The sequence below is a fragment of the Canis lupus genome, chromosome 11 (genome assembly GCF_011100685.1).
Source record: "Canis lupus familiaris isolate Mischka breed German Shepherd chromosome 11, alternate assembly UU_Cfam_GSD_1.0, whole genome shotgun sequence".
NCBI lineage: Eukaryota > Metazoa > Chordata > Mammalia > Carnivora > Canidae > Canis > Canis lupus.
The window spans coordinates 5,163,282-5,181,597 of NC_049232.1; the positions used below are offsets into that span (position 1 = coordinate 5,163,282).

The 18,316-nt window shown below is 38.9% G+C and overlaps 1 protein-coding gene across 3 annotated transcripts in view; it reads right to left on the reverse strand.

Moving 5' to 3' along the window:
• TRIM36 (tripartite motif containing 36) overlaps window positions 1–18,316 on the reverse strand; it is a 44,715-nt gene that overhangs the window by 10,381 nt on the left and 16,018 nt on the right. For all 3 annotated transcript variants that reach the window (XM_038551829.1, XM_038551830.1, XM_038551831.1), the window contains exons 3-5: window positions 12,257–12,582; window positions 9,297–9,443; window positions 2,474–2,569 (exon numbers count right to left, since the gene is read on the reverse strand). In XM_038551829.1, coding sequence (XP_038407757.1) covers window positions 2,474–2,569; window positions 9,297–9,443; window positions 12,257–12,582 — 569 coding nt within the window. The remainder of the gene's footprint in view (window positions 1–2,473; window positions 2,570–9,296; window positions 9,444–12,256; window positions 12,583–18,316) is intronic.

The window sequence follows — 18,316 nt, forward strand, 5'->3', positions numbered from 1 at the left end:
CTATGGAACTTCTGTATGCTTAAGTTTTCCTCTTCTGAAAACAGGGGATGAGAGAAGCCATTTGGGTTTTAAGGAGCGGGGTTGTGGGGGGTTTTGTGTTTTTTTGAAAAGATTTCATTTATTCTTTCATGAGAGACACAGAGACATAGGCAGAGAGAGAAGCAGGTGCCCCGAGGGGCGCCCAATGCGGGACTCAATCCTAGCACCCCAGGATCACGACCCAAGCCAAAGGCAGACACTCAACCACTGAGCTACCCAGGCATCCTTGGGCTTTTTTTTTTTTAAGACTGAAAAATATTATTTACATAAAATGCCCACCACAATGGCACATACACTGTACACACACAGTATTATTATACTCACTGTGCACGCAGCTCTTCCTCTACTTTGTCATAAAATGACCCTGTTTGTAGTGCTTATGAAACATTTTGAATGTCCATAAAATCAGAGACCAACTTGATTTTGAAAATAAGACCAGCAGAGCACACATATGCCACCATCATCACAGACCCATAAGCAGCAGCCAACAGAAAAAAAAAAAAAAAATGTCTTCAAACACATTCTTAAAAGCTGACAACATATGGAAGAAGTGCATTGTGCACTTTCCAATGGCTTCTGGCCAACATTTCTAATGAAAGGAAATTTTTTCCAGATTCCCTTCTCTGCTTCCTAAACCCAACAGGCAAAAAAAAAAAAAATTTAAAGGGCGGGCAGGAGGGAAAGAAGGTTGGGGGACAGAGGGTGGTGACATTTTGGTAGCTGAATTTCAGTGATACATCACAATATTAAACTCAAAAGATCATTGCACACAGGTAAAAAGGGTGATTTTTTTCCAGCTAAGTGTAACTATATAGAAAAAAAAGTGTCGCAGTCCTCACCAAGTAAAAGTCAAGAATGCAGACCAATTCTCCAGTGTGTGAAAGATTCTTGCTAACAGGCTCACAGAGGTAGCTTAGGTCAAAGGTACATAAGAAAGCTAAAAATGTCTCCAGGATCTCAAGGACTTGATGTCTGCATGAATACTGATGGGAGAGTTCCTCAGTTTTCAGCCTACTGAATCACAAACTCAGCAATGGGTACTGAGGATCCCTTGTTTCAGGGATACAGCATGACTGAGGACCAGTAGTAAAAGAAACCTAAAATGACCAAAGATTCAATCCTTGAAGCAACCTCCTATGGAGGTGATTACCTGCCAAGGGCTGGAGGGTTGTACCACAGTGAGAGAGCTGGTCCATCAGACAAAAAGAAGTACAACAAAGTCCCACTTTGCAAGTACATGGAAAAACAACTTACTCAACCTGGGGAATGCAATCAGCCAGTAGCAGAAAAAGAGTATTAAGAACAAGAGCAATGCCGGCGATATGGCACTAATTTGCATAATTTCCCAATTTTTTTCCACTCATTTTGGAAAATAAAATTTCAAGCCATTAACAGTCTCATACTAGCCAAGATATTTTTATATTTCATTGTAACTTCTAAAGTGACCAGGAGTAATGGCTCTTCAGTTATTTCAAAGAGATAAAAGAAACAGGCAGCAAAATCAATGCAGAGTATTTGGAATTTTAAAACAACCCAGTCCTTATCCTCTTTTACTTGATTTTTAAAATGCTGTCAATTTTCTCCATTTTTAATTGAAATATATAATATACAAACAGAAAAAATGTATATTTAAGTATGGAGATCGACCAATCTTTGCAAACACACACATGTAGCCCACATCCCAGTAAAGTAAAGGAGTATTATCTGGATCCCAGACGCCATCCCTTAGAACCTTTCCAGACACCCACCCTTCCCCTCCTCACCTTTCAACAACGCCTATCCTGAATTCTAACAAGAAAGTCCAGTTTTACCTTTTTTGGTACTTTTTATAAAGGGGAATCACTAGTTGGTATTCCTTTGTCTCTGGCATCTTTCTTTCAATATTATTGCAAGATTTAGCTACACTGTTGCATAGAGTTGCAGATCTTCATTCTTACTGCTGATCATATTCCACTGCTGATGAATATTTGGATAGTTTCCACTTCTCAGCTATTAGACTGCAGCTATGAACATTCTAATGTTCATTCTAATGTGTGTCTTTTGACAAATGTGTCAGTTATACACTTGGGAACAGCAGCATTTTAAGTCAACATATATAGTATACTTTAAATGCAATCTGTTAATTTTGTACAATACAGATAAATTGCCAAAGCTATCATTCACGTTATGTCCCTACTTGTGAGATCGTAACCGCCACGTAAAGGGTTAGTCTTTCTCTCCCCTGTGCTTCAGTATCATTTAATCACCACCTCTATCAGCCACTGATCACACATTGTAACTTGTATTTTATACTTGTTTTCCTAGTCCCAGAAAAGCAGGGGTGAAATCTAATGCAACTCTGTACTCCCAGCTCATTTACTAGCCTCCAGATTTTACGAATGAATAAATTCTCTAGATGGATAAACAAAAATACGCAAACCAGTTTGTCACTTACCTCTGTTTCTTTCATTAGCAAGTTTAGTTCAGAAATTTGACTCTTCACCTGGCTCTCCTTGCCAATAAGGTAATCAATATCCTTTGAAAGTTTTTCCTGTTAGAACAGATCAGTAACACAAATAAGCAGAAATTTAACAAAGGCCCTGCAGATCTACCTTTCTTCCTTCTTTCCTTCTTTGTGCTTTTATTTTCTTACACACCACTCTTTCGCCTGTGATGAACAGGCAGTAAAATCAACCCTGACGAGTCTCGTTACTAACCCAGGGTTAACTGTTCCTGGCCTTGAGCATGGGAACCCGCGAATCTATGAGAGATGAGAAGCAGGCTGAGTAAAAGAATAAGGCAGTGATGCTCAGATGAGTCAAAAAAACAGAATACATAAATAATACATTTTTGTTGTCTTTTCATCATTCCCAGTGGTCCTAGGTTTCTAAGTAAATGCTAGAAGAGCAATTCAAATAGGATTGTCTTCCATCAGATTTTATAATTCATGCTTTCTCTGACCACACACACACACACACACACACACACACACACACACAAAGAACACAGACCCTTCCAAAATGAATTGCACATCTCAGCCCAGACTAGATATTCATTAAATAATCACACAAAATAATGAAAATATAGATTTATAAAAATAGAACTAAGCTTCCAGAGCTCACTGAAGAACTTATTTATAAAGTAGTTATTTTGAAGTTAGCCTGCTCACCATAGAGATAACATTGTGGGCTTTGGTACAATCCCTACTTTAACCCAGAAAAAAGAATGTGTGTGACTGAAGGATATTAAAAATACAAACAACCAACCCTTGAAGCACCATGGGGTACAAAGTTTTAAGAGACACATGCATGCAGAGTCTAAATCAGAACATCATCCAGAAAATGCCACCCAAGCTGGAGCCCTGACAAGAGGACCTGGGCATTTCTCAATCGTTGCTGCTGCTCTCAATTAAAGGGTGGGTAAGAAAAGAAGACCAGAGATCTAACTTTTTGGAACTCAAGAAGTAAGTCTCTACCTATATGGTTTCCCTCTTTTCTCATTTAGACCACGTGATAGAGTAAGAGAACATATGTTGAAATGGATATGACAGGCCCATGGCAGGACCAGTCTTCAATTCTCTGGAGCACCCAGTAATCAGACACACTGAGTTGCCTTGATGGCTCACTGCAGGGCCAGAAGAAGGACCCATGGGTAGAGGAATAAGATTCCTGAGGGCAGGATAGGACCAGAAAGAACCTGTGGGTGGTCAAGGACAGCAAGAGACATGAAATCTCATGTCTTGACTCACATTTTACAGATGAAGAAACCAGAGCTAAGTGCAGAGAGTACACAGTCAATACGAACTAGAAGGTTCCTCGCCATGCAATCCACCGACCATGATTCTGCAGGCTGAGAGATGCTTCCTTGGCACCAAGCTACAAGGGACAGGAGAGCCCCTGCAATGCCATCCCATCAGGCTCCTGCTGGGACCAAAGGTACAAGGGGCCAGGGGCTGTACCCCTTGTCACTACAGCAACAGAGGAGAACTGGGCCATTTCAAGTGACGTAGGGCTTGGTGGTTAGCTTACGCCGGGAGTGCAGGATGGGCTGGAACAGGAAGGATGATGGAATTCAGGAACATGGAAAGTCAGAGAGCACGGGTGTTCACTGTCAGTGAGCAGTAAAGCTTAGGCAAGGTCTCCAGCCAACCATGGCCTTTAGCACCAGTCTTCTCTGTCCCCTCACAACGACCCAGTCTGTGTCAAGATGACATGTTGGTTTGGGTTTTTTTTTTAAGATTTATTTATTTGAGAGAGACAGAGCATGAGCATGAACAGGGGAGAGATAGAGAGGGAGAAGCAGACTCCCAGCTGAGCAGGGAGCCCGATACAGGGTTCGATCCCGGGACCCGGAGATCATGACCTGAGTCAAAGGCAGATGCTTCACAGACTCAGCCACCCAGGCACCCCAAGATGACATATTTTAACCAATAATCAGTGTGTCCATTTATTCATAGGCCTCCAAAAGTATAAACACCAGACACTGATACTAGATGCTGAAAAGTGAAACATTAGCAGAAATGGTTCCCTCAGGAAATCCATCTAATAGGGGAATCAGTTTTAAATCCTTCAGCTATATTAGGGCCCCATTTCCCTAGGAACTGACCAAAAGCTAACTGCTCAAGGACTCCAAATTTGCTCCAAAGCCTTCCCCTAGGGCAGTGATTCTCAAAAGCTGGCGTGCAGCAGTCTCCCAAGAACTAATAAAGACCACAGAGGCCCAACCCCCTCAAGGAGAACAGGGCCTCTAGTTTTACCAAGTGTTCCATGATTCCAGCACCCTCAAAGTCTGAGAACCACTGCCTCCTGCTTTTAGTAAGATCACTGATCCAAGGTACCCAAAAAACAGTCAACAAAACAAAGGAGAAGGGAGAGAGAAAGGGAGAGAAATTCATTCATCAATCACACTGAATATCTCTCATATGAGCAAGCTAGGAAAATAATAAGTATGTTCCCTGCCCCCTTAGGACATATTTTATTTTTAAAATTTATTTATTCAAAAAAATTTATTTATTCATGATAGACACAGAGAGAGGCAAAGACATAGGCAGAGGGGGAAGCACGCTCCCTGCAGGGAAACTGATGTGGGACTTGATCCCAGGACCTCGGAATCATGACCTGAGCCAAAGGCAGACACTCAACCACTGAGCTCCTCAGGCTCCCCAGGACAGATCATTTTAAAGGTGATATCAGCCTTGTTATGTGTCTAAAAATGTTAAGAAGAAAATGATAAGAAGAAAAGGTATAGAATGATACATCTTGGTCAAGTGCCAAATGACTTCACCAAATATGGTAATGCTATATTCACCACAAATCTCACAAACCCCCCCAAAATACAGAAGCTGTATTACTTTCTCATTCAATGGGGACTGGTTCTAGGGGTGTTTACATTTTCTACATTTCTAAGTCTTAGTTTCCAATCATCTCATCATGATTAAAATCACAAAGTGACCCCCTTTCAGAAGAGATAACCGCACATGAACAATTATTAACTCTCTTCCAGAAATTAATGGAAATAAAGAAAAAATAAAAGTAGGAGAAACTCCTCAAGTAACAGTCTTCAGTAAAATGTCCATTAACTACTAGAAAGTGGACAACTGAAGGAAGATGAGCTAACAACCTTAATGAGAGCCTGTATAGTAGTGTGAGAAGTTGAAAAAATCCTAGAAAACCCACTAACACCCAAAGTTGGGAGAAGCAAGGTGTTGAGGTGGGACCAGAAGGAGAGAGAGACAGTAAATATCCAACTGTGATGCCTTTTTCAGGGTAAAACATAATTATGAACCTTAGCTGTTCAAACTGGCCAGAGGAGATAGTAAACATGGTTTCCTATGTTGGAAGGTGGAAAGGACTCCACATCAGTCCCTATTCTGGAAGAGCAAGGCCAATAAACAAAGACAAGCTACAAAAGAGATGGAACCATTCCATCTGAAGCGTGTGCACATGCGTGCAGGTGTCTTTCTATTTTGAGTTAACAAGGATGAAGTTCTATGGAAGCAAACACAAAAACAAAAAGCCAAGAAAACAGGTCTCATTGTAACAGAAGACTGCCAGGAGTACAATTAGCCGTCTCTGCTATTCACTATTTAGGCCAGTTCACTTGAAAGTGCTAGCGCTTTCCAAAATGGGAAGGGCACACTCAATGGAATAACTTGGTAAAAATTCCAAAGAGACACCAGACACGACAACACAGTCTACCTGTATTAAAAGCCAAATTGAACAGATGTAGATGGGAAGCCTGGCCCTGGCTTCAGTGGTTTCAACAAACAGCAGCAACAAGATGGACAAAGTTACTCCACCATGACAATCATTTTCCTTCTGTTCTTGCAACACACAAGTGTGTAAAAATGAAAACAGTATGGGGCGCCTGGGTGGCACAGTTGATTGAGCATCCAACTCTTGGTTTTAGCTGAGGTTGTGATCTCAAGACCATGGGATCGAGCCCCGTATCAGTCTCCATGCTCAGCAGGGAGTCTGCTTGAGTTTCTCTCCCTCTCCCTCTGGCCCTCCCCCCACTATGCTCTCTCTCTAAAATAAGTAAATAAATCATTTTTTAAAAATAAAAATAATATAAACGTGTATCATGTAGCCAGCCACCTGCTTAAAACCTAAAACCAAGTGAAAAGAAAGATCTAAGGAGATCATTTTTGGCAAATGTGTCAATCAAAATAAGTTTATCCTTACTAAAAAGTGAGTAAATTGAAAACCTCATTAGGGGGCCTATTGGGGAAAAAAAAGTCTGAAACATGAATAAGAAAAGTTAATAGCAGAGTGTAAAGAGTACTATCAAAGCTTTATCCCAGGTAGCAGAAAAAGAAATTTTGGATAGCTTGGATAAGACCAGAGGACTAAAAAATAGAACAAAAATATGTCAAAAGTTAAATTTAACTAGCAAACAATGGTAACACCATGGAGGCGGGGGCGGTGCACAAGTGAGTAACAAAGCCTGGATTTACTCTCCTACCAGGAGAAATTTTAAAACCTAACAGAATACATGAAATGGCTCTCAAGACGCTGGACATCAAGGAACGCCTGGGTGGCTCAGCGGTTGAGCATCTGCCTTTGGCTCAGGGTGTGATCCCAGAGTCCCAGGATCAAGTCCCACATCGGGTTTCCTGCATAGAGCTTGCTTCTGCCTATCTCTCTCTCTCTCTCTGTCTCTCTCTCTCTCCCTCTGTGTCTCTCATGAATAAATAAATAAAATCTTAAAAAAAAAAAATCCCTGAAGAGAGGGCAATAAGATGGGTCTATGGCCGTGCCCAGACACGGTTTCCTCCAAGGCCAGGATGGAGGAGAACTGAGATAGATCCTGGGTCTCCCATGAGTTGAGGAGACAAGGCTCAGAGTCCCGGGAGGCCAGAGCTTATAAAGCAAAATCCCTAAGAACAGAAAGTGACTACAATGGAATATTACTCAGCTATTAGAAATGACAAATACCTACCATTTGCTTCAACGTGGATGGAACTGGAGGGTATTATGCTGAGTGAAGTAAGTCAATCGGAGAAGGACAAACAGTGTATGTTCTCATTCATTTGGGGAATATAATAATAGTGAAAGGGAATATAAGGGAAGGGAGAAGAAATGTGTGGAAAATATCAGAAAGGGAGACAGAACGTAAAGACTGCTAACTCTGGGAAATGAACTAGGGGTGTTGGAAGGGGAGGAGGGCGGGGGGTGGGAGTGAATGGGTGACGGGCACTGGGGGTTATTCTGTATGTTAGTAAATTGAACACCAATAAAAAAAAAAAAAAGAAAAAAAAAAAAAGAACAGAAAGTGACAGAAAGAACTCTGAAGATGCCCAAAGGGGCTTCCTGGCTTCCTTAGCAGAGTACTGATCAATTCCCACGTGTGAGGAAACTCTCAGAAGCCAGGGAAAGAATCACCCAGGAGGATTACAAGGAACAATTTCAGGGGCTCACACAAGGCTGGGAATACTGCCTGTGACTCACCAGCCAAACCAACCAAACAAACAAAAAACAAATTAAAAACCCTCAAAAAATGCCGACAAAACTCAAAATCCAAAGGTCACTGAAAAGAGTAAAATGAGAAGAGTAATCTGGTAAAATTGGCCTTAGACTGCTGCTCTGTCCTACCTAACAAAGGTTAAAAGACCCAACAAGGAACCAATTGTTCTGAGGTAACGTGACCACACATCAGAAGAAAACTCAAGAATATCTGTAGGATATAGAAGTATCTATGGCCCAACACGGTAAAATTTACAAAACTGACCTAGTAATGACATAGGTGACAGTTAGAAGACCAGGACAATAAAACAATTATACCGTAATCCATATAGAAAGTAGAACAAAGACTGAGCATGATAGACATATAAAAATGCAAAAGATAAAACTGTAAGTAAGAATTAGATAAAGGCCCCAAAAGGCATGTACATATTATGAAAAATAGGAAATTAATTAAAATCGGTGAGATTTATGAATGAAGATACCATTTAAAAGAAAAAAGAATAAGACAAACAAAAAATAGCCTACCTTACTTGTAGATTATTGGTCAAGTCTGAAAGTTTTCAAAGGTCCATGCATAAGGTTCAGAGATAGGAGGTAACTCTGTTTTAGCTGGTAAAGGTCCACCAGACCCTTAGTATAAATAAATTTTCCCACTACTTCTATAGGCAAGTAATAAGAATCAAGTGTCTTAACATGACTACCATCCTTCCAGGTGTGTCATTCACACACATATACACACTCAATAGGGGTGTCATTTCCACACACACACTCAACTGGTATGTCATTTCCTCACACACTCAACAGGCATGTCAGCTCCACACACATTCAAGAGGCTGTCATTTCCACGTACACTCAAGAGGCTGTAATTCCACCCCACACACTCAACAGGCTCTCATTTACACACACATACACACACTCAACAAGCTGTCATTTCCACACACAGACACTCAACAGGTTATTTCCACACACACTCAATAGGCTGTTATTTCCTCACACACACTCAACAGGTGTGTTATTTCCACACTCAACAGGCATGTCATTTCCACACACACTCAACTGCAGGCACTGGGCTCACATGGGAATCATAACGGAGTGGCCTTCACCCCTCTTTCTTCAGAACCAGCTAATCTGCTTGAGTCACACACACTAACAACCTCATATTAGATCACTGAGGGACCCTTTACATTGCTGACTCGTTTCAGTAAAACAAGACTACACAGCAAGTTGTTACTTTATAAAGAAAAAGTTAAAGGCAAAAGTAAAACAAAAGTTATAAGGGATTCAAAATGTAGTTCTCCAAACATACAATCCTACCTTTAAGGTTTTGTAGGCACTGCTCATAGTAGTTACCCGGTGATTGGAATGATTACCGCCCAACTTACAGAGATGACAAACTGGCCTCCGACATAATTCACAGTACATGTTTATTCTCTCCGTTTCATGTTCTGGGCACATTAAAATCTGTTGAGCACAAAATAAAGGTGTAATTAAGGGTCCTCAGAGCCTGCAGGATACTCAATATCCCAACATGCAAAGACGTGCTTTACCAAATCACTAAATAAAGCCATTTAAATGAATTAATTTTAAAAAGTGTAAAAGCATTTGGTGTATTAGAGTCACTATTTTTCAATTTGAGGATTCAAATGGCCAATTAAATATGCAGATATTATTTCCCCCAACTTGGTGGTAAGATGGTGACAATTCCATTGCTATCAGGTCTGCATGCTTATTCAAGACAAAAAGGCCCTCTGGCCACACTGACAAGGCAAATTTGAATGACGTGACCAGCGCTTTTGTAAGGTACCCTGACAAATAACTGATAGGAACCCAAGGCCTCACCATCTTCATAAGAAATCTGCTCCTAAAGTGGTGCCTTGCTGGCTCAGTCAATAGAGCATGTGACTCCTGATCTGGGGGGTTGTGGGCTTGAGATTATTAAAAATAAAATCTTAAAAAAAAAACCCTGCTAAGGAGTCTTGGAACACTTTATGATATAAGCTTCCAGATGTTTGCCTTTACATATTAATCAGGTACATGATCAAATTTAGAACTGTTTTTCTTTCGTTTTCTTTTTTTTAGTACTGTTTTTCTGATTCAAGTTTCTAACTTACTCTGTGAACTATCACTATGTATGAAATAACGAGTTTCATTTGCAAGAAAGAGATTTCTTTAGACTAGTGTGTCAATGAAATCAAAAAGTTGTCTGTGGCTCCAACAGTTCACATTTTCAGCAACCACAACTGTTTTGATAATATCAAGACACAAAGAAAATGTCCAATATGAAAAAGCCTAATACCAATATGCAGGACCAGGATAAAAACTGGAAAAAAAATTGAAATTTTCCAGCATGTCCAAGTTCCTACATTCTCAAAACCATTAAATTTATTTATTTGTTCTGATTATTTTAATTCCAGTATAGTTAATACACAGTGTTACATTAGTTTTCAAAGCCACTGCATTTTAAATAAAATAGAAAATTTGGCATTCTGCAAGGAAGGATAAGAACTCAAAGTTATAGGCAAATATAAGAGACAACTTTGTAGAATTTTACTATATTTAGCATTACACTATTTAAGGAAAGTAATATTTTCCTCAATATAACCCACCTCTTCAGTTCTCCTTTGCCAATCTTTTATTGTATTTTTAAGTAGACTAAGTCTGCAAATTATATTCAAAAAATTTTTACTCAAGATTTCATGTGTTTTAAATCATAAAAGCCCAAGTGTAATAAATTCTATAATGACAAGTTCTTTCATAATGGAAAGAACTAGTATTAATCAGTTTAATTAATCTTCTGAGAGAGGCATTGAAGCCCCAAGTTGAAGTCATAAATTTTTAAAAGTCTATGACCTGGTGCATTTAAAATGAGATAAGGAACATAATAGGAGATTTAAAACTTTTTGATAAATATATTGCCACACTGACATAGTTTTAAAAAAAAGACACAGTGTGAAAGCCCAGATTGTTTCTCTTTTGATCTACCAGTCCTGGGCCACTTACTATAATGTCAGAGGGGCACCTGGCTGGCTCAGTCAGCAGAGCATGCAGCTCTTGATCTCAGGGTTCATGAGTTTGAGCCCCACAATGGGCATAGAGCTTACTTAAAAATATAGATATATGATGCAAAAAATACTCAGCTCATAGTCTCAAGATAACTTTTGGGATTTATTTCCATTGTATTTTTTAAGCAGACTCTACACCCAATGCAGAACCCAACTTGGGGCTCAAACTTAGAACCCTGAGATCAAGACCTGAGCTGAGATCAAGGGTCAGACACTCAACCTACTGAGTCACGGCGGCCCCCATTCTTCTATGACAAATTAAACAGCAAAGATTTATCCTCAAGAATGTAAACAGATTTTCATACTCACACACGTTACTAAGAAGAAATAAAAACTTTAATCAAAAGAATCTCTCAAGTTTCTGGTAATCTATCTAAATCAGAAAGCAGCATAAGTGAAGATAGCCAAACATCATTCTGCTTTTCTGCCACGAAGCAGGGCAAACCACAATGCATAAGGGTCTTGTGAGTGTTACTAGAGAAATTACCCAGAATATTTAAGAAATGTGAGTTCCACTTCAGATATTATATAAACATTATACCACAGTCTTCAAACCATTACGCAGTACTTACTCTTATATATGCACAGCATAAGCAGCTAACTGAAAACGTCAGAAAAATGTTTCCCAATCAAATCCTTTAGGCAACTATGGGTTTAATCACATTAAAGCACAGAAGCATTTGAACTTTATAACCACTTGGATCTCAGGGAGCACCTCTGAGACAATTCAGCCCTTCCCGTTTGCAGAGGTAGCATTGCGAACATTTGCGTATCGTGCTGCATGACGCTGTGTTGTAACATAGCGACCCAGGATATTGCTTTTGGGCTGTGCGGTGAGTGTCCAGCCACACACAAAATAACTCCAAATGCCAGGCCTTAGTTTCTCGTACAGGTTTTTTTTTCCTTTTATGTTCTCATTTTATATTTTTTTGGACATACACGTCTCTGTGTTTGTGAGCACCATCCATTTTTTAAAATTAATTAATGTATGTATATATTTTGTTTATTTATTTTAAGTAAGCTCTACAGTCAAAGTGGGGCTTGATCTCACAACCCCGAGATCAGGTCGCACACTCTTAACAACTGGGCCAGCCGGGCGCCCCTCTTTTTATAGGCTTTTCAACTTACTCCCATTCTTGCTGTCGAGGTCTAGATGCATAAATAATTCCTGTTAGGATACCGATATTCTAACCAAATCAGAACTTCTCTTACCTTGGGCCTAAAATTAGTCGTCGGACCCACATACTCATGCTGAGCTTTCACAGTACCCCACGGGTGGTAAATTTTGAAGCACTCATTGCAGTAGCTCGCGCTACAGTCCATGCAACTTTTTGTGGACTCCTGGGGTGGTGGCTTACAAAGGTCACACATGATAGCTGTGGCTGCCCTGGCTGCCTGCCGGTACCTCTCGACAATGGTTTCCAAAGTGAAATTTCGAAACAGACCATTGATTCCTCGTTCTCCAAGATCCACATCATGCTCACAGCCGGGGCAAGGAAAAGTGGTTGTCCTGGGGGTCAGTGAACCGCGCTTCCAGCCTGTGTAATTGGAAGTCCTTGTTTAGTTATGTCAGTAGGAAAGCAAACAGAATGAAGGAGAAAGGAGTGATGTTTTGGAAAGAGACAGAGCTACACCTACATTCCCACCACCACCACCAGCACCCCTATCCCCGAAAATAATGCTCAGAGTGGTGGCTCCACTTGAATCAGTCTGTATTCTGAAAATGCATAATGCTGATTTTTCTGTGGTATACAAAAGACAAGCCCAAGTTATTAGATAGGTCTTAAAGAGGAGAGGAAAATCTAGAGTAAATCCCACACAAAACCATATCAAACCAAACAGATATATAGACAAAACACAGAATACAATACTACACAGGGTCAGGATTTTTTTTTTGAAAGCATATAATTAACATTTACAGTTATTTCTATGTATCATATCCAAAGTAATTTGGTTTTCATTTAAATGAACACAGCCTTGGCTGATGGATAGGAAACAAACTCATACATAAATGACAGAAGACCCTAAACAGTGCCCCATGGAGAGGCTCCAGAAAGATCCAAATAGTTCTGTATGCTATTTGAAATTGTGTATACAATTTCAACAATCCATCGCTTTGATCAGATTCTGAAAAGAATATGTGACCATAAAATAGTTAAGAACCACTACAAAAGAGCATTCCCCACAGTAGTATTGTTTTATCCAAGTAGGCAAAATCATTAGTTAACTGAGTGTAATCTATAAGAGTGAAAACCTCATCCATAGACCTAGAGACTAGTGACTTTAAAAGAGGGACCAACCATTTAGTATCTTCTTATGACCTGAAAAAAAGAACCATTAAAATTACTTAATTCAGTAAGCCAAAAGTTAACCCAACAAGTATAATTAATAATTTTCTAATATATACATAATTCAGTGAATGACTATGAAGAGCACACTTTTGTTCAATATTATCTTGATTTTTAACAAATCAAGAAGCCAAGACATGACCGTCCTTACCCACAGGTTCAAGAGAACCTGGGGTTGTTCCTTTAACCTAAGCACATGCATACTTATTCCCTGCTCTCATTTATAAATCTACCCTGAGAGCACGTAGTCTTGGTTGTTCACAAAATAACTACCTAATTATAAACACAAACTTCTTAACCTAAAGCCTCTTTCATTCTACCATATATCCAGTACTAAAAACGAATGGCCAAACTTAGTCTACCACATTTATAATAAGTCTTTCCAACAGCTACGTTAATATTGCTCTGGCACATTACTATCATCACTGAAAAGACTGTCTTAAAATAGGTCTTGCATGATAACACTAAAGGTAAATTTTAGCCATCAGCTCACAATATTATTCATTTGAAGTGACTTGACAGCATGCTAAGTGGCACTGGGTTCCCAAAAGTACTTAAGCAACAAACATGCAGAGTATTTTTGATATCTTCATTTACCTTTGCATTTCTAAACCTATAAAAAAAAAGCATAACAAAAAAAGCTGCCCCATAAAAAATTAGAAAATTCTACATAAAATATATTTTTATGATAATCCTCAAAACATGCAACACAGTCCAAGATATTTCACAACACAGCAGGCATATAACGAAATAAGCAGCAAAGCCACTTTTTAAGACACATGCCAATGAAAATTTCATTCATGAAAAAAACAAGCCAAATAATTCTGGAAGTGATATAGTGCAGTGGTCAAGTTGAAACAAATGGAAAGTCCCTTTTAACTGCATGCTTCCATATGTGAACCAGGTGATAGAAATAAAAATGGATAAACCCAAACAGTCAATGTTTAAAAAAATGAGTTATTACTGCTTTTATGAATTGAAGGTGGAGATCAGTTTAAGTAACAGGATCAAACAAAATTAAATCACGACAACAAAGTCATGCTTTCACGTATATACTGGTGACACCCAGATTGTGGCCTTCATGTTCAGAAATTTCAAATAAGATGTTTCGTCCCTTTTCTGTAAACCTCTTTTATTTTTATAACAAAAATAAGGTGTAAAGCATCACACAGCCTAATAAGACAAAATATTAAGTCGATACATCTCAGCTGCTTTCCTAAACAGATCTTAAAAAAAAATTCTCATCTTTTTCTGTGAATGCCAAAGTATTTAAGTTTTATTTCATGTCTTGGGCTTCCACCATTGTCTTCAAAAACAAATGATAGTATATATGTTCAGGGCAATAAGAAAACAGAACAGGTCTAAGGATATTCTAGGAAGTAAATCTAGTGGGGGAAAAAAATCTAGACAGAGGGGCACCTGGGTTGCTCAGTGATTGAGCATCTGCCTTCAGCTCAGGTCGTGATCCCAGGGTCCTGGGATCAAGTCCCACATCAGGCTCTCCGCAGGGATCCTGCTTCTCCCTCTGCCTATGTCTCTGCCTCTCTCTCTCTGTGTCTCTCATGAATAAATAAAATCTTTTAAAAAATCGAGACAGTAGAACTAAGAATAAAATGTAATAGAGTCAACTTTTTACTCTACAGCTGTGTTCTCTACTATAGTAACTATTAGCCAAATATCACTATCTAAATTTAAATGAAAGATTCAGTTCCTTGGTTGCACTAGACACATTTCAAATTCTCAAGAGCCGTATGTGACTGGTGGCTCCCATACTGTCCAGTGCATGGTCAAACAAAACATTCCCATGATCATAGAATGTTCCATCAAGTAATATTCCCCAACAGCATGACATAATGAGAAAGAAAAGTAATGATGACTTTGAAAGGTAAGGAAGCAATGCGGGCCAAGCAATGTAACAGTATATGTCAAACTGCATTTATGGGGCCAATTACATGTGCAGATTATTTGAATCTGTCCCCTTGCAGGATTAATTCTTTTCCCCAATAACACCTTGACTTCAAAGACAGATTCATGACACATATAAATGTAACAGATTTATGACACATGTGTCATAAAATCATGACACAATTTGAAAATGAAGACTCCAAAAAAAAAAAAAAATCCTCAAATTGGTTTCTAGCAAATCTCCCCTCAAAACTACCTTTCAATCATTATGTTTTGTCATTGAAATATCAAAGAAGATAAAGGATTTCAAGACCAAGTCAGTTCGTAAGGAGTTCAAAACTCTGCTAGCTGTATCCTCTCCCAAATTCTGACTACAAACTACTTCCCCACCATCAGCTGCCAGCGAGTTCAGGTCGGGCTTCTAGGTGCTTGGCAAAGGGCTCATGGATTGTGCTGCCACATTCATGCTTCTTTCAGCACGTTCTCACCATCTGATGCCTACAAGCTACAATCACCTTCCAAGTATTAGGGGCATGTTCAAACTGCAACACCTTTATCTCAACTACTGTCTGAAAGAAATAGGGAGCAAGCAATGCTTAAGCCAACTGCTCCTGCCTTTCCTTCTATTTACTAAGTCTCAACACTTAAGATTCTCAGGGACTCCCTGAAGCTTGTAAGAGAAAGGATGCCACATGGCTTTTTTGGAAGTGTCAGATCTGTAAACTGAGGCACGTAGAGAGGTAGGTAAGGAAGACAGAAAAGGGATAACATTTCAGGTGTTTATTTTCTCTAGTAAAATAGAAGGTATCACCAGCATTCTGCAAAAAAATAAAAAGTAGCCAATTTTACTTTAAAGGTCAACTGGAGTTTAAAAAAAAAAATCCTTTTAATAAAAAGGGTTGGCCCATTGTGGGCCCAGAAGTCAAATACTTTGGAAAGCCTAAAAGAGGCAGTGTACGTTATTTACCCACAAATGGGTAATACCTCAAGGTCAAAACTCAAACACTTTCAAACATTACCAGAGGAGAGACACCGTATGCACAAAACAAGCAAAGATTGTATTATTAAGTACCCAAAAAACTGCCACTGCCCTTTAAGCAAAGTTTTAAATGCAGAAGAGAGTACTGGCTCATTTGACCATGCCCAAGGTAGCAATACGGCCATTAATATAATCTTAGTTCCACTAAGTAAATGAAAAGAATCGTTAGGCATATTAAAAGAACTCATAGACACGAGTATGTCATTTTCTTCAAAAATATCTTGTCATGCCAATGGACAAAAGGGAGGCACTGGTGACTGGAGCTCCCTTTAGAAACACCAGCCTCGGCTTGGAAATTTAGTCCTGTTGACCTTTAAGTCATTCAGCCCAATTTGTCCACTTTCTACAAAATTTTGAACACTTGACCACTGATATTTACACACTTTATGTATACAAGGTTATTAAATTTAATTCTAACACTATACTGCCTGCGGCCACACAAGCAATAAAGCGTTTTCTACCTCTCCACCCCAAAGATCTCCGTTGTGACGCTGCGAACAATGAACAGAAAGCTGGATTTAGAATTTAATTTCAAAGAGAAGATTCACAACTCGTTAACAAAAGATAAAGCAGTAACTGTGTCCTGTACACAACACAATTCTTGCATTAACGGTAAGAAAATGTGTTTTTTTCCTGGCACATGTGGTATTTATGAAACCATCACTGTCAAACATTCATCAAGCTGACCTTAGAGTTCAGAATCAATCATTGTTGGCGCAGCCCTGAAGAGGTCTAAACTCTATCTTATAGATTCGTATGTTTACACAATTGTATTTCTGGTAACTTGAAAATACACAGCAATAGCAAGCATCTTTTGTTTGATTTTTTTAACTGATGTATACCAAACCAACCCTGTAAGTAAGTATTGCTAAAACTGACTGTATCATCTTCCAAAAAGAAATACAAAATGTGGGGAAAGCTTGTACACATGTGACACAAAATGTATAGTAATATGGCTATTTTTATATAATTGAATGTGTTACAGTGTTGCATACACAAACCCTACTCTCCTTTCAAGGCAGTACCCTTTTATTTTAAAAAATCTGCCAAATATCCAATGCAATGATAGCCAAAAGGGCTATCTGAGCCAAAAGCATCAGCCACATATGCCATTAAATTTTCCAGTAGCCAGATTAATTAAAAAGAAAGTGAAATCAATTTTAATATGTGATTTACTGAACCCAATATATCCAAAATACTAACACCTCAAAATGTAATAAAAACTATTAGAGACATTTGATATTCTTTTCATTCTAAGGGTTTGGCATTCACAGTGTATTTTTTATACCTCCAGCACATTGCAGTTCAGACTAGCTTATTTCAAGTGGTCAACAGCCCCATGGGGCTAGTGGCTACTGCACTGGACAATCCTGATCTAATTAATTCCTTTATTAAACCAGGGGCAAAACTAATTTTTAGAATTCTACTCCTCCCACACCAATACTCAGAATAGGATTTCTTTCCCAAGTATCTCTAAGTGATGAAAAATAAAAAAAAAAAAAGAAGCCTGCCAGGAAAAAAGGGGGGGGGAGCATTACTTCCCTATGAATTTCTCTTTGAATCGCTCCAAAGAAAAAGTAGAGGCAAATGCCCCATAAATGGAGGGTAGCATTATATTTGTAATATCATTACTTCTATTAATTCAAAACTGATACCATGAGAATGGCAATCCTAAATCCACATTCATTTGATAAAATCCTCCAGGAATGATTATTATACTTGGAGCCCCCCAACCCTCTGAGTACTCGATCTGTATTTGTTAATTTGCTCTGTAGGCTCTTCTTGATGAATGATTGTGTTCTAACTATGACGCTCTACATAATGCTAGGCTATATGCCTCTTGAAAAGGAGGGACAGATCTATCTTGTTCATTCCTTTTGAGCATTTAGCCAAGCCTGGCAACCAGCAGGTTAAATTCAGTATTTGTTGAACGAATGAATGCAAATGAATGCAAGCTTGAGAATTTCAATATTGGAGAAG